The 22,618-nt window shown below is 44.8% G+C and overlaps 1 protein-coding gene across 1 annotated transcript in view; it reads right to left on the reverse strand.

Annotated features, from left to right (window-relative positions):
• CFAP61 (cilia and flagella associated protein 61) overlaps positions 1-22,618 on the reverse strand; it is a 449,917-nt gene that overhangs the window by 320,059 nt on the left and 107,240 nt on the right. The window contains exons 14-15 of the mRNA XM_040351184.1: positions 11,176-11,302; positions 7,331-7,408 (exon numbers count right to left, since the gene is read on the reverse strand). Of these exons, the coding sequence (XP_040207118.1) occupies positions 7,331-7,408; positions 11,176-11,302 (205 nt within the window). The remainder of the gene's footprint in view (positions 1-7,330; positions 7,409-11,175; positions 11,303-22,618) is intronic.

Raw genomic sequence — 22,618 nt, forward strand, 5'->3', positions numbered from 1 at the left:
CCTCCTCTGTAACTCTAAACATGTAACCTAAAAAAATGTAAAGCATCGCTTAGGATACCAAAAAAAATTGTGCTAACTTAACTAACTAACTGTTTTTTTAATGAATGAAACATTTTTTTTCCAAAAAAACATGTTTGAAAAATTGCTGCGCAAATACCGTGCTAGAGCTGCACAATTAATCGTTAAAAAAATCATGATCTCGATTCAACCCCCCTGACGATCTTCAATGCAGAGTTTGCTGATTCTTTCATATAACAAGTGGAGAGACTTTCAGCTGTCAAAAGAAAATATCTGGGCATCTGCCAAGTTTTTAACAGGAAACATTGGGCCAAATCCTCAAAAGAGATACGACGGAGTAACTGCTGTTACTCCGTCGTATCCCTGGTCCTAACTATGGAACTGATCCACAGAATCAGTTTCCCATAGTTAGGACGAAGATCCGACATGTGTAATTGAATTACACTGTCGGATCTTAGGATGCAGTACCGCATCCACCGCTGGGGGCATTTTGCGTCGAAATGCCGCCTCGGGTATGTAAATTAGGACTTACGGAGATCCACGAAGCTTTTCAGCTTCGTTTTTTCTCCGTAAGTTTTATTTTGCAAAATTAGGGCTGCTTTTACAAGGTGTAAACTGTTTACACCTTGTAAAAACAGACCTTTCTTGCTCGCTACGCAATTTTTTTTACATTTCACATTTTTTTTTTGGCGCCGTATCTTTTTTTTTACCCGACGCAACTTTATTGTCCCGTCGCAATCCACAAAGCCCGACGTAACGTAATTTCGCGCTATGCACGTTGGGAAAATGACGTCACGAGCATGCGCAGTACGGCCAGCGCGGGAGCGCGCCTCATTTAAATGGTAATCGCCCCCTGGAGAAGAGGAACGCCTTGCGCCGGCCCGATTTAAGTTACACCGCTCAAAATTTCTAGGTAAGTGCTTTGTGGATCGGGCACTTAGTTAGAGATTTTTTTTTTTTTTTTTTTTTTTTTCCTAAAGATTTTATTGAAAAAAGACAAGTTTTTACAAGCATCTTCAACATCATCAACAGGAATAAGTCAGTACATACCGACCAAGAAGCTTCAATTGCATGTAGGACATAGGTACATTTAGTGCATTTCAAATAACTCCAATCAGGACTTGCATTAAATAGCATGAACATCAGCAACATATGTAACGTAGGAGTTAGGTACCCTACCCAATAATGAGACTTATGCAAGTTTAGTTAGAGATTTTGCGGCGGTGTAACTTAAATGGAAAAAGTTACGTTGCGCCAGTTTTTTGAGGATTAGGCCCATTGTAACTGACGCTTCCTTCTTAGATCAAAGGGATACACTTCTGTGTGTAAAGAACAAATCTGGGCAGTCTGCAAAGTTTGTAAACAAAATGAAACATTGTAACTAACTAACATTGTAACTAAATGTAACCACTTAAAGTCCAACACTTGTTTCTTAAGTTAGAAAGCAATATTATTTGCTAGAAAATTACTTGGAACTGCCAAACATTATATATATATATTAGCAGAGACTCTAGGGAATACAATGGCTATTGCTGCAATATGTTATGTCACACTGCATTTTCCCACTTCAATGAATAATAAAAACCATAAAAACAAAACAGTGAAGTTAGCCCATTTTTTTGTTTGTTTTTTTTGTTTTAATGTGAAAGATGATGTTACGCCGCAACAATCGTGAGAGAATCGTGATCTATCTTCTAAGCAAAAAAATTGCAATTCTCATTTTAGCCAGAATCGTGCAGCTCTGTAACCCTGCAACATAAAAAGTGCAAAGACCACCATAGAGTAATTTTCTAGCAAAAAACAAATGATGATTTTTACATGTAGTAGAGAAGTGTCAGAATTGACCTGGGTGGCAAGGGGTTAATTACCATGAGTAATATACAAATAATTATTATAAGCACTGTGATCCTATCAGTCTGCTGTAGTGTGTCAGCTTGTATTTATATTGGCCGCTCTGAATGTAGCTTCTGACAGGCTGTGCAAGCAGGCCCGTATCTCCGGAACCATAAATGATAGCTGTCCCATATTGACCAGTTGTGGGGTAGCTCTTCCCATGCCTACCCCCAAATGTGGGGTTTCTGTGACCTCTGGTCATCGAGCTACAACCCCCCAAATTCGATCTTAGAAAAAAAAAAATCTTAAAAAAAAAAAACATTTTTTTTTTTTGGGCAAATGGGCCTATCTTGAGAAAGAGGCCTGGAGCTGCAGCTCCATCAGCCCCATTGTTAATCCGGCCCTGCTTCCAGTACCGTGGCCGTGTCTCCTTCATCAGCCAGCAACCACCGCCTGGCAAACACCATCTGGCCTGCCAGATAGTACTTTTGCCAGTCTGGAAGCGCCAACCCTCCCTGTCCCCATGGCTCCTGAAGAACCTTAATGCTTATTCTAGGTGCCTGCGGCGACCAGATAAACGCCCCAATCAAGCCATTCAGCGTGATGAAATTTTTTTTGGGAATCCACGTGGGAGAGTGACGCAGGAAATATAATAGTACCGGCAGAAACTTCATTTTAAGCAGACTAACTCTACCGATTAATGAAAGGGGTAATTTTTTCCATGCCTGTATCTTCTGTTTCAAAGACACCACTTGCGGGAGGAGATTCAGTGACATGTAGTCAGCTACATTAGCAGTAATTTTCACACCCAGGTAAGTGAGAGAGGAGACCCAAAGTAATGGCAACGTGTCATCCCTCTGCAGCTGGGCCTCCGGGCCCAGAGGAAGGATAGATGACTTGCTCCAGTTCACACGCAGGCCTGAAAAAGAGGCAAACGTGTCCAGGATCCGCAGGGCCACCCGAAGTGACGACCCCGGATCCCGAAGGAACAGGAGCAAATCATCCGCATATAGCGCCACAGATTCCACAATTGAGCCGACCTGAATCCCTCCCACCTCCCCCGATCTCCTGAGTGCCCTGGCAATGGGTTCCATCATCAAGGCAAAGAGGAACGGGGAAAGAGGACACCCCTGTCTTGTGCCCCTACCTATCGTGAAAAACGAGGACACCTTAAAACCCAAACGGACAGCCGTCCGCGGGTTTGCATATAGAAGTCTTATCCATTGGCGGAAACTAGGGCCAAAGCCCATTTCCTCCAACACCGCGTGCATGTATTGCCAATCAACTGAATCGAATGCCTTTTCTATGTCAATGGAGACAATTACCTTGGCCGGAAAATCAGCACTATCCAATTGAATATGCGTGAATAGCCTCCTTAAGTTCGTATCCGTTGACATGCCAGGCATGAAACCCGTTTGATCAATGTCCACTATAGACGATATAACTCTTGCCAACCTCGACGCCAGAACCTTGGTTAGAATTTTTAAATCCATGTTTAATAACGCTATAGGACGATAGGAGGAACAGTCTACTGGATCCTTACCTGGTTTCAGAAGGAGGACCATGTAGGCCTCCATCATGGAGTCTGGCAATGCCCCCCTCTCCCAGCAATGACGAAAGAGCCGGTTAAGTCTAGGTGCCAATTGTGAACCGTACGTCCTATAGAAGCCCGCCGGCAACCCGTCCGGGCCCGGCGCCTTCTGTGGGGGAAAGCCTGTATCGCCGCCTCAATTTCCAGCACCGAGATAGGCTCGTCTAAAGTCACCGCGTCCGAGTCCGACAGTCGCGGTAGAGCCGTATCCCTCAACAATTCGCCCAAGGTAGCAGAATCGTATGCCGGAATGGGTGAGTATAAGGCCGAGTAGTAACTCACAAACTCCTCCAAAATTTTCTCGGGTCGGTGATCAAGTCCCCTCCCTTGCCCCTCACTACCGGGACGCTGACCGTTGTTTTACGGTCCGCCGCTAAGTTGGCCAACAGCTTCCCATTTTTGTCCCCCTCAGCAAAAATATTTTCCGCCTTTTTCCTAACCTCGGTGTGTGCCAAATTTGAAAAATGCAGGGTGAGTGAGCGCCTAGCCTCTAATAGGGAAACATAAGAGGCCTCCGAGGGAGAGTCTGCATGTGTTTTAGCACTCTCCCGCTCTTTGGCCATCAAAGTCTCCCCCTCCTGGTTATGGTACTTCCTGGCAGATTTTATGGCCGAGATACATTCACCCCTCGTCACCGCCTTGAAAGCATCCCAAACCACTGAGGGTTCAGCTGAGTCCTCATTGGTCTCCCAATAGGTAGATATAGCCTTTTGTAAGTGTTCTGATACCTGGTCCTCCGCTAACCATCCCGGGGACAGTCTCCAACCCCCCCCCCTTACGCCACCCTCCGGGAAAGCCAGAGTGGCCAGAAGTGGGTTATGATCCGAGGGGCCCCCGGACAAATATTCCATTGCATACACATGTTGTAAGATAGAGCAATTGCCAAACGCTAGGTCAATCCTAGCTGAGGATCTGTGGGTGGTGGATAGATGAGAGTATGAGGTGACACCAGGGTGTTTCCATCTCCACAACTCCGTCAGACCCGCCATCGACACCCAGGAACTGAGATCCCCCGAGGCCGGCCTAGCAGCATTGGAGGAGTCCAGAACCGAGTCTATAATAGCGTTGTAATCCCCCATAATAATCGTCGGAAGGTGTAAGTGTGGGGCCAATGTTACCAATAGGTCATATAATAATTTCACCTGGAAAGGTGGGGGCAAGTACACATTAACTAACAGGAGTTTATGTGGCGGATACTTCTAAGAGGATTGCCACATATCGGCCCCCAGGGTCTGTAAAGACCTGGTGGATTACACAGGAGAGGGCCTTGCTGATCAATATAGAAACCCCCCTTGAATATGTGGAGTAAGTGGAGTGGACCGCCCTCTGCACCCATTGCCTCCGTAAGGCCAAAATTTTACTCCCCTCCAGATGGGTCTCCTGAAGGAGGACGATATGTGGCTTGACCTGCTTGAGGTATTGGAACATAGCCGCCCTCTTAAATTTGTTGTTTAAACCCCTGACATTCCAGGACAAAATCTTAACACGACTATCCATGACCATCATTAATAACAAAATAAAAAAACCTCAGTAGCGAGGCAGTCATGCAAAAGTAGACAAGCAAAGACATCCTACATGAGATCATAAAAGCATCCAAGTTCCAAGGTGCATTGTGAGAGTAGGTCCCGTGGTGTTGGTCAAACATCCCTCCCCCCCCCTGCTGTTATACCAGAACCCCCAACTAACGAACAAAAAAAGAAAAAAAACAGTCCGGTATGCAGCTTGAGCCCTGTAACAGACAAACCTGGAAGAGTTCCACCTTCCGTGATTATAGTTCGGCATTTAAAGATAAATAAAATCCACGTCTGTCACCAGAGCTCCATTGGCTAATCTAAAAAAAAGAATTTGCAACCGACCGACCTTGAGACAGGAGATTGGTCACTGCAATTGCAGCACCTTGCCGAATGAAGTGTGATGTTTAATCATTGGACTTGCACCACAGCCCCACCGGGTCCCAGTCTTATCAACTGACATGTTAATGTGTCTCAATGGAAAAACTGGGAAAACAAAAACCCCAATGGGAACAGTCAGCGGAGCCGTGTGGCAGCAGCAAAAGATAAACATAAGAGGGAAAAAAGAAAAGAAAAAAAAAAAAACATAAACGGAGCACAAACCAGTCGAGGAACCAACAGATCCAGGCGATTTTGGAAGCCTCAGGGAAGAAGGTCCTCACGGCATCCGGTCCAGCCATTCACAGGCATCCTGCGGACGTTCAAAGAATTTCACCGATCCCTTGTACTGTACTCGAAGACGACTGGGGTAAAGCATGCTGTACTTTAGCTCTTTATCTCTGAGCCGCCGTTTCACATCCGTAAAGGAGCGACGCCTCTTCTGCGTCTCCGCCGAGAAATCGGGGAACAACATTATGCGGGCGTTGTCAAATTTCAGCTCCTTTTGTTGTCTCGCCTCCGTCAGTAGCATGTCTCTGTCCCTATAGTTAAGGAACCGGACCAGAAACGGGCGTGGAGGAGCTCCCGGAGGCCTGGCAGCAGTGGGCACCCTATGTGCCCGCTCCACAACATAGGTTGGGGGACGATCATTTAGTCCCAGAAGCTCCACGAAGAAGCGCTCCGCAAAAGTGGCAGTGTCTCTTCCCTCGGCCCCCTCCGGCAACCCCACCACTCTTACATTATTCCTGCGTTGGCGGTCTTCGGCGTCATCTGCCCTGTGTTGTAGGGACCTGACCATATCCTGCAGCTCTGCAAGTTGTGAATCGTGGGCATGAGAGACATCCTCGACCCCCGAAATGCGGTCCTCAGCTGTAGTTAGCCTGCCCCTGATCTTCTCTAAGTCATGACGGATGAGGTTGCATTCCGTCGCAAGGCTATCTATGCGGCCCATCAGCTCAGTCTTTGAAGCCGCTATGGCCTCCAGGATCGGCCCAGTTATGGCTGCCGTGTCCACCTCGATCTCCTGAGGCAAGGGAGAGGAGGCCACAGGGATCCCCGGGGGAGCGCCTTGCTGCGTCGCCATCTGAACGGTGACCAATTTAGCGCGCGTTACGGAGGAGCTGGGAGACAAGATGGCGTGGGCGGAGCTAATCGCCATGCTGCCTTGCGAGCGGAGCTGCCGCTGCTCATCGGAGGGCTGTGAACTCCGCTTCCCCTGCTTTTTAGAGGACGATGAGGGCATCTGCTTGATCCTCGGTAGTTCCCCCAGCCAAACGCTGCCACCACGATGCGGACCGGTCGATCTAGCCGCCACAATCAGGATAATATACCGGAGGAAAGCCGGAGCTCTGAGAAGACAGGTCTTGCCGCGATCACATCCGGCCACGCCCCCTTACACCATGATCTTTAACTTACTATGTCTGCTGTGCAGCACTCAGAGGCACATTGGGTATGAGAAAAAGAACCAGAAGCAACAGTGTGAGTATGGATGCTGATGTCAGGCTAACGTCATCAAGCACAACCATGCCTTCATAATAACCCAACAAAGGTTTTATTCTTTCCATTTCTATCCAAGAGCTTCACTTAGGGCAGGGGGTCTCCAAACTTTTCAAACAAAGGGCCAGTTTATTGTCCTTCAGACTTTAGGAGGGCCGGATTGTGGCCAGTGGGGGTGGAAAATATCCCTGGCCCAGCATTGGTGAGAATAAATATGGCCTCAGAGTTTGCAGTCAGTAGGATAAGGAGTAGTGCCCCTATTAGTAGGAGTAATTGTATCCCATCATTGGTATCAGTGAAAGAAATTGTGCCCCCTTGTTGATGTCAGTGGGAAGAATAGTGCCTCATATCAGTGGGAGGAATAAAGCCCCAAGGGCCGGATAAAGGCTAGCAAAGGGCCACATCTGGCCCGCAGCCGCAGTTTTGGAGACCTCTGACTTAGGGTAATTACAGGAAGTTCATTAACTGAAAAATATTTGCAGAATTAGAAAAAAAATGATACCTCTTCATTTCTTAGTACTGAAATTCCAATAATCTGACCAGCTACTTCAGCAACAAATGCCTGAACGGGTGTTCCATCCTATTAAAAAAATAAGAGCAAAAGTTGTAGTATGTAAACTCTAATCCACAATTGCTGCAATATTACAATCCATTATTCTCCCACCTATATCATCCCACATTCTTCCACATAGCATAGTAATGGACAACTTTGGGCCTTATTTACAGTGCCTTGCAAAAGTATTCACCCCCCTTGGCATTTTTCATGTTTTGTTGCCTCACAACCTGGAATTAACATGGATTGTTTGAGGATTTGCATAATTTAAATTACAGAGCATGTCCACAACTTTCAAGATGTGTTTTTTTTTTTTATTATTGCAAACAACAAATAGGACAAAATAACAGAAAAAGTCAATGGCCCGGATTCTCAGAGGACTTACGACGGCGTAGCGCCATGTACGCCGTCGTAAGTCCGAATCCGACCCGTCGTATCTATGCGCCAGATTCTTAGAATCAGTTACGCATAGATATCCATTAGATCTGACAGGCGTAAGTCTCTTACGCCGTCGGATCTTAACTGCTTTTTTTTTTTTTAACCGCTAGGTGGCACTTCCGTCGAATTCCGCATCGAGCATGCAAATTAGCTAGATACGCGAATTCACAAACGTACGCACGGCCGACGTAGTAAAGTTACGACGTTTATGTTAGGCCTTTCCCGGCGTATAGTTGCCCCTGCTATATGAGGTGCAGCCAATGTTAAGTATGGCCGTCGTTCCCGCGTCGAAATTTGAAAAAGTTACGTCGTTAGCGTGAATGGGGCTGGACGTCATTTACGTTCACGTCTAAACCAATGACGTCCTTGCGGCGTACTTTGGAGCAATGCACACTGGGAAATTCCACGGACGGCGCATGCGCCGTTCCGCAAAAACGTCAATCACGTTGGGTTACTGTGATAAAACACGCCCCCCTGATCCAAATTTGAATTAGGCAGGCTTACGCCGGCCGATTTACGCTACGCTGCCGCAACTTACGGAACAAGTGTTTTGAGAATACAGCACTTGCCCGTCTAAGTTGCGGCGGCGTAACGTAAATCAGATACGTTACGCCGCCGCAGAGATACGCCGCTGGACGTGAATCTGGGCCAATGTGCATAACTATTTACCCCCCTAAAGTCAATACTTTGTAGAGCCACCTTTTGCGGCTATCACAGCTCCAAGTCGCTTTGGCTACGTCTCTGTGAGCTTTTCACATCTTACCACTGGGATTTTTGCCAATTCCTCCTTGCAAAACTGCTCCAGCTCATTCAAGTTGGATGGTTTGCGCTTGTGAACAGCAATATTTATGTCTGACCACAGATTTTCTATTGGATTGAGGTCTGGGCTTTGACTAGGCCATTCCAATACAGCATTTTCTTTGATGGCCAAAAAGTACATTTTTAGTTTCATCAGATCGGAGCACCTTCCTCCATACATTTTAGGAGTCTCCCACGTGCCTTTTCGCAAACTCAAAACGTGCCATTTTGTTTTTTGTTGAAAGTAATGGCTTTCTTCTGGCCACAATGCCATAAAGCCCAACTCTATGGAGCGTACGGCTTATTGTCATCCTATGTACAGATACTCCAGTCTCTGCTGTGGAACTCTGCAGCTCCTCCAGGGTTACCTTAGGTCTCTGTGCTGCCTCTCTGATTAATGCCCTCCTTGCCGTGAGTCTTGGCAGGTTTGCTGTTGTGCCATGTTCTTTCTATTTGGTTATGATAGATTTGATGGTGCTCCTAGGGATCATCAAAGATTTGGATATTTTTTTATAACCTAACCCTGAAGCCTCGTACACACGACCGAGTTTCTCGGCAAAAAACAGCAAGAAACTTGCTGGGAGATATTTTTTTGCCGAGGAAATCGGTCGTGTGTACATTTTCGTTGAGGAAACTGTCGAGAAACTCGACGAGCCAAAAAGAGAGCATGTTCTCTATTTCCTTGACGGGAATGGAGAAACTAGCCTTGTCGAGTTCCTCGACAGCCTAACAAGGAACTCGACGAGGAAAGCGATGTGTTTCGCCCGTCGAGTTCCTTGGTCGTGTGTACGAGGCCTGACTTGTACTTCTCAACAACATTGTCTCTTACTTGTTTGGAGAGTAAACCCCGCTCACTGTTACAGGGAGGGGGCTAAGGTGGTGGAAGCCAGGTGATTACAAGCATGTTACACTCTAATCACTCTAAATATGGGTGTAACATGTAACATGTTCCCACAGGTGAACCTATCCTTTAAGAACAATTTCTGCCATCTACACCTTCCAAACACAAGAACATTGTAAGGTGCTTTAAATTACAGTTGGGGGATCTTAGTGCCAAAGCTGACAATTGCCAAACCTAGGCACCTTCACATGGGAAGCATGCATAGCAGAGTATAACAATTTATTATAAGGGATGTACATTTTTGCATTGATCTTTGCAGTCTGCAGTGTGACCTGAGTGCCAGAACCGAGTGATGGAATGGAGATGGGGTGTAAGCGTGGTCATTGGAATATGCCCACTGTACAGTAGGAGGCTGGTATGTGTTTGAGCATGGGAGGGGGAGGGGGTTCAGGTTTATTAGTAAAGGTCCATTTTAAAAGTTTACAAGGGATGACAGATTTGCAATATACTTAGGCCTCTTTCACACGGAGCGGACCGTTTTTGTGTCCGCTCCGTGTGTGTCCGTCGGCTCAGCGGGGATCATCCGTAATCCCCGCTGAGCTGTCGGCGGACAGGGCGGTCCCCGCACACTGTGCAGAGACCGCCCTGTCTTTCCTCCGCTCTCCCCTATGGGGAATCGGATGAAGACGGACCGTCTGTCCGTCTTCATCCGATCCGTTTCGCCGGACGGAAGAAAAATAGGGTTTTCTTCCGTCCGAGAAACCGGATCCCGACGGACGCGGATGGTTGCGGACGTTAGCGGATGCTCCATCCGCTAACGGACGCGATCCCATAGGGATGCATTACAAGTCCGTAAACGGACTTGTAATAAACGGACGAACAGTCCGCTAATGTGAAAGGGGCCTTAGGTTCTGTCAACCCACCATTAATATTACATTTACCTAACATGCTCCAGTGCCAAGGTCTCTCTGCCACAGTTTCAAATTCTGCACCTCTGCTTAAAGAGTCACTTAATAATTGTGCAGCATAGTTAGCAGTCCTCCTGCTCTTGGACACTGCACACTCATGCACCCAGCTTTGTGTAAGTTCCAAGTCTCTCTCAAGAGTGGTCAAATGCAGGGCAGTCAAAGTGGTTGTAAGCCCTTACAAACATTGGCCTCAGGTGATACACACAGATGAAACAAATCCTCCTACATACTGTTGGTTGTACCTTTTTATCTCCAGCCCTCTCTTCTCTACATCTGTACAAAGTGCACCACTTACACAGCATTTCTAAGCTTCAGGAGATGGGGATCTGACATAAATTGCACAGCAAAGAGCAGGGAACTGAGTGTAATCTGAGACCTGAGTGAAAGGAAAAGACCCTCTATACAGTCTTAAAGGGAAATGTGCACAGCTAAGTCTGTCAATCACCTGCTGTGTGCTGGAGGTGGGGGGGGCAGGATTGCTTGGTGTCCAGATTACCTGTCAGAAGTGACTCATACAGGTAGCAGAGGAAGGAGAGAGTACACACGATTAACCCTAGGTGCTTTGGATTGAGACAAGCACACACCATAGAAGTATATGTTAAATGACCTATTCAATGCAGAATACAATGAAAAAGGTTGAGGGATTCTGCTTTTACAATAATGGATTATCATGTAATCATTCCGCCATACAGTGCCATGATAACATCCTCAGCCAAGAAAAACTAGAGTTTCTGAATGTTCTCACTCACAGCATCTCTCCGGGCATCATTGTAGATTTTCAGGTCTTTCAATATGCTTTCATGGAGGTGCATCGTTCCTATGAGCTTTTCTACAGCCGGTACGTCACTGGACTTTGCCGCCCTCACCTGTAAAAAGCTGAAAATGAAGGGGAAACACCCATGCAAATGATTAGTTTCTGACTGCATGAAAAAATGTAATTGCAGATTAACTGTACTAATGCAGCCAATTATAAAGCGGGTGCTGCTAGACACGTATTGTTCAATGTAAAAACCCGCAGGAGCTGTTCTTTCAGCACCATTATTCAGAGGCAGGAAGCAACACCGAGAAGCTCTGGGAAATGCAGCTACAATACCATTAGCGCATTAATCCCTCTGGCTTTTCAGTACTTGAGCACACAGTCTGTTTTCTATCTCCGAGAGCACAGAGTAAAGCGCGGCACTGGGATATTATAAAACCCACACTTTCATCCCTTATCAAAACACAAAGAATTCGCTCCAACAAGATTGAGCATTTTACTATATGCATTCAATTTGTAATTATTAAGCTTAAAACATTTCTACCACACTCAACACAAAAAAACAACAAAAAAAAACAACAAAAATAAACATATTTTAGGGAAAAAAAAAAAAAAGTGGGGTTTTTACTTAAAGCAACTCTGGGCTGGATTCAGATACAATGATGTATCTATCCGCCCGGCGTAACGTATCTCAGATACGTTACGCCGCCGTAATTTAGGGCGCAAGTTCTGTATTCAGAAACAACTTGCGCCCTTAGTTACGGCGGCGTAACGTATCTGTGTCGGCGTAAGCCCGCCTAATTCAAATGTGGATGATGTGGGCGTGTTTTATGCATATTAACTGTGACCCCGCGTATTTGACGTTTTGCGCCGTTCGTGAAAAAATCCCAGTGCGCATGCTCAAAATTCCGCCGCAAATCGTCATTGCTTTCGACGTGAACGTAAATTACGTCCAGCCCTATTCGCGAACGACTTACGCAAACGATGTAACATTTTCAAAACTTGACGTGGGAACGACGGCCATACTTAACATACGATACGCCTCATATAGCAGGGGTAACTATACGCTGAAAAAAGCCTAACGTAAACGACGTAAAACGTATGTACTATTGACGTCCAGCAGGATAACATGCCAGTGCGCGCCCGTTGATTGGCTCTTCCTCACTCGCGTCTGACAGACGCGAGTAGAGGAGAGCCGATCGGCGGCTCTCCTGACAGGGGGGTTCGCACTGATTGTTTATCAGCGCAGCCCCCCTCGGATGCCCACACTTGGCCACCAGGGAAGCCGCCAAGACCACCAGGGAAGGGGGCAACATGTGGATGGCCAGGTACATCCCCCATGGCCATCCACATGTAAAAAAAATAAACACAATAGATGCCAATCAATGCCCACAAATGGGCACTGACTGGCAACATGGGCACTGACTGGCAAAAATTAGTAAATAAACAAGTGATGCCCAGCAATGCCATCAGTGCCACCCCTCAGTGTCCATCAGTGCCACCCCTCAGTGTCCATCAGTGCCACCCCTCAGTGCCCATCCATGCCCAGTGCCCATCTGTGCCACCCATAAATACCCATCAGTGCCACCCATAAGTACCCATCAGTGCCGCCTATGAGTGCCCATCAGTGCCGTCCTATGAGTGCCCATCAGTGCCACCTATGAGTGCCCATCAGTGCTGCATACCAGCGCCGCCTATCAGTGCCACCTATCAGTGCCACCTCATCGGTGCCCATCATTGCCACCATATCAGTGCCCGTAATTGAAGAAGAAAACGTACTTATTTACAAAAAAATGAACAGAAAAAGATAAAATTGTCTTTTTTTTGTTGTTGCTCAAAAAATAAAAATCGCAGAGGTGATCAAATACCACCAAAAGAAAGCTCTATTTGTGGGAACAAAATGATAAAAATATTGTTTGGGTACAGTGTAGCATGACCGCGCAATTGTCATTCAAAATGCGTCAGCGCTGAAAGCTGAAAATTGGTCTGGGCACGAAGGGGGTTTAAGTGCCCAGTAATGAAGTGGTTAATGTTTTAAAAACCTGGTATTTGAGTACATTTCATAATTGTATATGTATAAAAAAAAAACAGTAAAAATTTTCTTATTGCATATGTAAATTTTCTGGTTGTGCTGCACAGTGAGCGTACCGTTACATATATTATATACATCTTATATATTGTATGTTAGTTACTTCTGAGTCTTTGCCATGACTTTGTAAGTGACCTGTGCCTTTTTAACAATAGTTCACAGCTCGTCATTTAGCAAGTGACCAAGTTCCATTGAGTAGCATTGAAATACAGCTCAGCTATACAGCAAATAGAAAAGATTGGCCCGGATTCAGAGAGCAATTGCGCCTGCGTAACCATAGTTACGCAGCGTAATTGCTTACTTGCGCCGGCGTAACGAATGCTCCTGATTCAGGAACCTCGTTACGCCGACTGCAGCCGAAGATATGCGTGGCATAAGGCTCTTATGCCCGCATATCTTAGGCTGCATTCTTGCGATGGCCGCTAGGTGGCGTTCCCGTTGTGCTCTGCGTATAGTATGCAAATTGCATACTAACGCCGATTCACAACGTTATGCGAGCCCTGCGTACGCAGTTTGCGTACGGCGGTTTTCGCGTAAGGCTGCCCCTGCTATTAGCAGGGGCAGCCAATGTTACGTATACCCGTCGTTCCCGCGTCGCGAAATTAAAAATTTACGTAGTTTGCGTAAGTGAATCGTGAATGGCGCTGGACGCCATTCACGTTCACTTTGAAGCAAATGACGTCCTTGCGACGTCATTTACCGCAATGCACGTCGGGAAAGTTTCCCAACGGAGCATGCGCTCTACGCTCGGCGGGGGAACGCGCCTAATTTAAATTATTCCCGCCCCCTACGGGATCATTTAAATTGCGCGCGCTTACGCCGGGCATTTTGCCGGAGCGCACACGCAATTTACGGAGCTACTGCTGAATCGCGGGTAGCGCAGAAAATTTGCGGGGCGCAGGGCAAAAACGTTGCCCTGCGCCTCCGTAAAAAAAGCGCAAAAGGTACCTGAATCTATTCTAGCCCATTGTGTGCAAATGTGCTAAGTGTGTGTTTGTGTGTCCCATTGACTAAACATGTGCTTCTTTATTAGCTTTAGGACACGACCACAAAGACAGAATCATCAGTAGACATAATATTAATTAGGCTCGATGTTCTAATCTTTATGATCTGTGCTCATTAATTAAAGCTTTACTCCCATGGCACTGATGGATGTCTGGATTCTATTATCTGTTTGTCTAAGTTCATTACTATTTTATATCTATGTTCTGTATATAAATACATTATTCAAACAAACACATTATTATAAATCATCACCAAAAATATATAAGCAGTTATTTTAGTTTTTTAATTAGACGTCTAATTAAAAAAAACAAAAAACTGCTTATATATTTTTGGTGATGATTTATAATAATGTGTTTGTTTGAATAATGTATTTGTATACAAAATAAATGAAAACACTGGATGCTTTTGGAGTAAACAAATAGCAATTAATTATTTTTGAGTTGAATATTTTAAAGAAAAAGAAGAAAATAAAAAGATCCCCAGATCAGCATGGAGAGGGGTGCAAATTAACCACCAGACCATTTTGGTGGTTAAGGACCAGGCCCCTTTTTGCGATTCGGCACTGTGTTGATTTAATGGACAATTGCGTGGTCATACGACGTGGCTCCCAAACAAAATTGACGTCCTTTTTTCCCCACAAATAGAGCTTTCTTTTGGTGGTATTTAATCACCTCTGCGGTTTTTATTTTTTGCGCTATAAACAAAAATAGAGTGACAATTTTGAAAAAAAAGCAATATTTTTAACTTTTTGCTATAATAAATATCCTCAAAAAATATATAAATGTTTTTTTTCCTCAGTTTAGGCCGATACGTATTCTTCTACATATTTTTGGTTAAAAAAAAAACCAATAAGCGTTTATTGATTAGTTTGCGCATAAGTTATAGCGTTTACAAAATAGGGGAAGGTTTTATGGCATTTTTATTTTTTTACTACTAATGGCGGCGATCAGCGATTTTTATCGTGACTGCGACATTATCGCAGACATATCAGACACTTTTGACACATTTTTGGGACCATTGTCATTTTTGCAGCGACAGTGCTATAAAAATGCACTGATTACTGTAAAAATGACAATGGCAGTGAAGGGGTTAACCTCTAGGGGGCGCTGTAGGGGTTAAGTGTGCCCTAGTGTGTGATTCTTATTGTAGGGGGGCGTGGCTGGGTGTGTGATGTCACTGATCATTGTTCCCTATGACAGGGAACAGACAATCAGTGACAAGCCACTAGGAAGAATGGGGAAAGGTTTGTTTACACTTACCTCTCCCCGTTCTTCAGCTCTGTGACCCGATCGCGGGACACCGGTGGCGATCGGGTCCGCGGGTCCCGCGGGCACGGCTGGGTTCTTAAAGGGGACGTACCTGTACGCCCTTGTGCCCAGCTGTGCCATTCTGTCGACGTATATCGCAGTGCGGCGATCCTTAAGTGGTTAAATACTCATTCTCATAGAAAGCATGCAACTTCCTTATAACAATTCAATGGGTCTGTGAGTTTAACATAGAACTATAGTCAAAGCTTCTTTCTTTTTTTTTGTATAGAGCAAGGGAGGGTTATAACCCCTGTCAGATTTTTTCCTGCCATCTGTGTTACATTGCAGAGATTTCCCTTTACTTCCTGTTCCATAGCCAAACAGGAAATGAGAGGAAATTGTTGAAAATTAAGGGAGTTCCTTGGGGACCCCCAGGTCACCAGAACTAGTGCCCCCATTGGAAGATTTACATGTATATATACATGATCCTGCACTTCCGGGTATGGGACATGAGTGTCTGCCAGCACCCACTGATCGTTCGGTACATAGGCATGTAAACAATGCAGATCATCATTCTGTCAGTAGGGAAGGCAATAATCCTGTGTTTCTGCATAGCAGGAACATGGATCAATGCCTTCCCCTAATGAAAGCACCTCCCACACAGTTAGAAAACACTGGCTAGTCACACAGTTAACCCTTCCATCACTCCTGATGTTTAACCCCTTTCCAGCCAGTGTCATGCGTACAGACAGTGACAGTGCATGTTTTTAGCACTGATCACCAGTGTTAATTTTGACATCAAATTTGGATTTCGTTTTAGTTATAGTCTTTTGACCAAAATGCCATTTGATTTTTAGTCGTATTTTAGTCATGTGAGTTGTTTTAGTTTTAGTCGTATTTTAGTCATCTGAGTTGTTTTAGTTCTAGTCGTATTTTAGTCTACTAAAATCCCCAGTAAATTTAAGTCTATTAAAATCTGATGGGTTTAGTTAAATTTTAATGTATTATTTCTTTAGAACATTATATACAAATCTAATAAGATGTTTATTATTTATGGTATTAAAGGGTTTGTTAAGGTAAAAAAATCTTTCCCTAAATAGCTTCCTTTACCTTAGTGCAGTCCTCCTTCACTTACCTCATTCTTCCATTTTGCTTTTAAATGTCCTTATTTCTTCTGAGAAATCCTCACTTCCTGTTCTTCTGTCTGTAACTCAACACCGTAATGCGAGGCTTTCTCCCTAGTGTGGAGAAAGCCTCTTGAGGGGGGAGGAGGCGAGCAGGAGTGTCAGGACACTCTCTACTTTGCAGATAGAGAAAGGAGCTGTGTGTTAGTGGCCACCCCTCTCCACCAATCCCTATAATGGCTTCCGATCGCCCAGTGTATAAAATATACTAAAATCATCATACAAAAAAATGTATCACTTCCATCAGCTCATTCCCCACAGTTACAACCTCCTTTTATACCATTTGCCCCACCTTATTAGATTGTAAGCTGTTCTGAGCAGGGCCCTCTTAAAGCGGAGGTTCTGCGGCGATTCGTTTTGTTTTCTTTTTGGACCATTATGCCGCGTACACACGACCGTTTTTAATGTCATAGAAAAAACAAAATTTTTCTCAACGTGATTATTGTCAAGCCTGCCTTGCATACACACGATCGTGAAAAAAATGCTCGCGCAAAGTGCAGGGACGTACGTGTTGTACGTCCCTGCACTTTGCTCGAGCATTTTTTTCAACGGCACTATAAAGGGGAAGTTCCATTCGGATGGAGCCACCCTTTGGCTTGGGCTGCTTTTGCTAATTTTGTGTTAGTAAAAGTTTGGTGAGAGACGATTCGCGCTTTTCAGTCTTCGTGCTTTTCAGTCTGTTACAGCGTGACGAATGTGCTATCTTCATTACAAACGCTAGCTTTACCAGACCGAGTGCCGTCAACACTGAGGGTTGCCATCAAAACGAGCGGCGTCGTAGAAAGTTCCCGCCCCGTTGTGATGGCAACGGTAGTAAATCTTGCGGGATTTCGAAGGACGGCTTTCCGCATTGTCTCTTGGGAAGCATGACACTGTGCTCCCAGGAGACATTGCGGAGAGCTCCCAGACAACACTGCGGCACCGGGGAAAAGGAGTAGAGACGCCTACTCCTGCGGGGGGCAAAAAATGGAAGTCAGACTTTAGACTGCTCTATTACAGTAATTAAAAGATAAAAAAAATCTTATGGCAATTGTATATGTATGTTGTGGGATGATGTGGATTGGATAGTGTTGTTATTGTGGGTGAACCTCCGCTTTAACCTTCTTGTATTTTATTGTATTGTAACTGTACTGTCTCCCTTTTATATTGCAAAATGCTGTATAAACTGTTGGCGCTCTATAAATCCTATAGAATAATATTAATAATGCATGTTCTATTCTAGACAGTGAGACCTTTTTTTCCATTTCCAACGATCCCTGAATGTATCCTGACGAAGCTTAATGACGAAACGCGTTGAGGCACAGGGGCTCACTTCTTATCATATATTTTATATATATAAATATATATACATATATATACACACACACCTTTTTAACTCTCTCTATGTTCTTTTTGTACCTTGTACTGTATTTAATAAATATTATTCTAACTAGTTTGTATATTCTCCACTGCTTATTGTGCCTTTAAAGTCCGACATCGGGTTAATTCTGCCCCTTTTTTTCTTTCTACAACATTTTCATACGGATGTGGCCATAGGAGGAGTGCTTTCCTTCTATTTTTAATAATAATAAATCAGATGACAAGCTACAAGACCACATAATTAGACACAGGGCCGGCCCTACCATGGGACCCGATGGTACCATTGTACCAGGCAGCACTTTCAGGGGGGCAGCAAATTGCCGCCCGCACGCCATCCCATTCCGCCAGCTCCGCTCTCCACTGTGGGGCTAATTGCTGCCCGTCCGCTCCTCCCGTTCCGCTCTCCGCTCCACTGTGGGGTTAATCGCATGAATAGAGCCATAACAGGTAATTTTTATACTCCTATATACATGTATAGAGCCATGATAGGTCCACTTTAGTTATCATGATATAAAATAATGGATGTTTGGGCATTTCGGTGGGCGTAATTTTTTTTTTGGGGGGGGGGGGGCAGCATTTCATTCTTGGTACCAGGCAGCACAATGTCTTGGGCCGGCACTGATTAGACATATAGTAGAACTGAAATGTTAATACTGTATATTACTCCAAATGCCCCTCTTGTCTTTTCCCGCTCTTAAAAAAAATACAGATTTCCCAAATAATCATACATTGCACTTTATTTCATATACTAATAGACCTGCAGCAAGCCAATTGGGCATACATGTTATGTACTTCCATAGACGTTTAGGCTACCTAAACTTCAAATCATGACGTAACAATGGGTAGCCTATTAAAGTTGGAACGGATGGCTTATGCTTGTGCGGTATTGCACACAGCTGGCTCAAAGAAAGACTAAAACAACGCCAGAACATAGTGCGTCTACCAGCTGCAGGAATGAATGCGTCTAATGTGGCTCTGCATGTTTAATTACCCAAAGTGCTGGGAAGAGAAAAGGGGGATATAGTTATCATAATCTGAGAACCACTTTAAATGAGGAATTACTCCAGTGTGCGTAAACCAGCCTTTTTCAACCAGGGTGCCAAGGCACCCTTGACAAAATGCCCAAAAATGTTATAGAAACCAGCATGTGGATGAATTCTGTCTTTTAGTTACACAAAACCACATGTTTTCATTGTGCACCATTACAACCTTCTCGCTGCCAGTGTCCTAACGACCAATTGCATAATCAGTTGATAAGGAGGATCACATTACACAAATCTAGTAAATAGTTTAGACACTTTATTGTGATTGGGCATGAATACGTTTGTAATAAATATATACTAACCAATTACAGACTACTTTTTTCTAACATGACAAAAGGTCTAATATTTGTCTATAGTAAACAATTACAGACAGCCACATTTATCAAAGTGTCTATTTTTATTATTCTATTGTATTATTATTTCTATTATTCTATATCTATTATTTTTATTATATCCATTTATTTTCATGCCTGCAGTGAAAATTACTACTATATGATTGGCTGATACAGAGGCAACAAAGATCATTCTTTATTCAGATACTTTGATATTGATACCACGGTTTTATTCAGTACACGGTTTTCTAGTAAAAACAGTTTTCAAATCTGTTCATGTAAAACACATGGAAAAGATCAGCAGCTTATGCCTTGTACACATGATCGGTTTTCCCGGCGGTAAAAAGTCCGCCGGTATAACCGAGGGGAAAACCGAGAACCTGCTCGGTAGCTTTTTCTCCCAACACACGGCCGGTGCATTGCCACGAAATGAGATTTGCCATGGAATGAGATGGTCCGCCTCCATCACATCCTATTGGCTCACTCCTGTCACGTGACATATTTAAACGTCAAGTATTGACGCAAACATCAGTCTCAGCTAGGCTATCATAGGGAGAGGATCTCCTCTCCCTGTGATAGCTGAAGCTGCACGGAGCTGGTGCACGGAGCTCACATGGCCTCTGTGGCCCGATTCCGAGAGCGGAATCGATGTTCTCCTTCATTACACCCCGCAACTACACCCCGCGCCCGCAGCTCTACTCCCCGTCCCCCGTTAAGGCTCAGGGAACGGGACCTAGCGTAGGCTACGTTAGTAGCGTAAACCTGCGCATGCGCATTAGTAAATTTAGCTTACTCGCGCCTGCGTATGGCACATTTAAGAGATTGTAAATACTTTACAACACCAGCCCAGGGAGGTCAGCCCTTAAGCTAAATTTACTACTGCGCATGCGCAGGTTTACGCTACTAACGTAGCCTACGCTAGGTCCCATTCCCTGAGCCTTAACGGGGGACGGGGAGTAGAGCTGCGGGCGCGGGGTGTAGTTGCGGGGTGTAATGAAGGAGAACATCGATTCCGCTCTCGGAATCGGGCCACAGAGGCCATGTACAAATATGTCACGTGACAGGCGTGAGCCAATAGGATGTGATGGAAGCGGACCATCTCATTCCATGGCAAATCTCATTTCGTGGCAATGCACCGGGTTTCCCGACAGGAAAACTGCCATGAGAGCTTTGGTCGGGAAATCCAGCTGTGTTTATGCTCCACTGCAGTGTTTCCCATAGGAAAACTACCGGCTTAAAAATCACCAGGAATCCCGGCGGGAAAAAAGAGAACATGTTCTAATTTTTCCCGCAGGAAAAGTGGAATTGACTTTATTAGGGATTTTAGAGGCTGGAATTCTGCATCTATAATTCCATTCACTTCTGCTAATAAAGCAGAGATAATTTGAACCTTCCATTACTGCCATTGTAACCTACAGTAATGTACACTATATTGCCAAAAGTATTATAATGCAGTGAACTTCAATGGCATCCCAGTCTTAGTCCGTAGGGTTCAATATTGAGTTGGCCCACCCTTTTCAGCTATAACAGCTTCAACTCTTCTGGGAAGGCTGTCCACGAGGTTTAAGAGTGTGTGACTATGACCATTCTTCCAGAAGCGCATTTGTGAGGTCAAGCACTGATGTAGGACGAGAAGGCCTGGCTCGCAGTCTCCGCTCTAATTCATCAGAAGGGTGTTCTATCGGGTTGAGGTCAGGACTCTGCAGGCCAGTCAAGTTCCTCCACCCCAAACTTGCTCATCCATGTCTTAATGGACCTTGTTTTGTGTACTGGGTCCAAATCTTTTGGTGGAGGGTGAGGTTTATGGTGTGGAGTTTTTTTCAGGGTTGGGCTTATTCCCTTATGCTTCGTACACATGATCGAAATTCCGTCGGAGTTAGAAAGAGAACGTGTTCTCTTTTTTTCAGACGGAAACATTTTTTATCGGAAATTTAGTTCGTCTGAATGGAACTCCAACGGAGAAAAAAACATGCATGCTCGGAAACAATTTGACGCATGCTCGGAAGTATTGAACTTAATTTTTATAGACTCGTCGTAGTGTTGTACGTCACCGCGTTTTTGACGGTCGGAATTCGGGGTGTGTGTGTATGCAAGACAGCTTGAACGGAATTCCGTCAGAAAAAAACGAAACTCCGATCATGTGTACAGGGCATTAGTTCCAATAAAGGGAACTCTTAGGGCGTCAGCATACCAAGACATTTTGGACAATTTAATGCTCCCAACTGTGGGGAAACAGTTTGGGGATGGCCCCTTCCTGTTCCAACATGACTACACACCAGTGCACAAAGCACGGTCCATAAATACATGATCTGCTGAAGACCTGCTTCACACCAGCAATCATTAGATCTATGCTTTACAGGCTCCAAAAAAAGATATACAAATTTTTTACCAGCAGAAAAATGTGCATTTATTATTTTTTTTCAAAAAAGTGAACTTATCCTTTATCTATTCCAAAAGATAATGTAGCTTAACATGTATTTGCAAATGTACATAACAAAAACCCTTATGCCCTGTACACACAATCGGTTAATCCGATGAAAACGGTCTGATGGATTTTTTCATCAGATATCCGATCAGTCTTGCCTACACACCATCAGTTAAAAAACCGATCGTGTCAGAACGCGGTGACGTAAAACACAACAAAGTGCTGAGAAAAATGAAGTTCAATGCTTCCGAGCATGCGTCGACTTGATTCTGAGCATGCGTTGATTTTTAACCGATGGACGTGCCCACATAAGATCGTTTTTTTCTATCGTTTTTTTAATCATCAGATAATTTTAAAACAAGTTCCTAGTTTTTTCACCGATGGATAAAAAACCGATGGGGCCCACACACAATCGCATCGTCTGATGAAAACGGTCCATCAGACCATTTTCATCAGACGAACCGATCGTGTGCACACGGCAATAGTTGCCAACAGTCCTGATTTGCCCGAGCCATTCACGGAATTTAGACTCATGTCTCGGTCTGAGCCTGTCTTAGTCAGAATTCCATAAAATAGGCTTTGTCGCGGGGGGGGGGGGGGGGGGTCTGATCCCCCCCAAAAAAGCCACACCGCTTCACCTCCACCTGGTGCGGTGTGAGCATGGTCGGATGGTTGGCAAAGGTGTCATCCCAGGCCGCCCACATAGTAAGCTGGGTGGGCTGGGAGTTGGGACTGGGTGATGAAGGGAGAG

Source organism: Rana temporaria, chromosome 4 (assembly GCF_905171775.1).
Source record: "Rana temporaria chromosome 4, aRanTem1.1, whole genome shotgun sequence".
Classification (NCBI taxonomy): domain Eukaryota; kingdom Metazoa; phylum Chordata; class Amphibia; order Anura; family Ranidae; genus Rana; species Rana temporaria.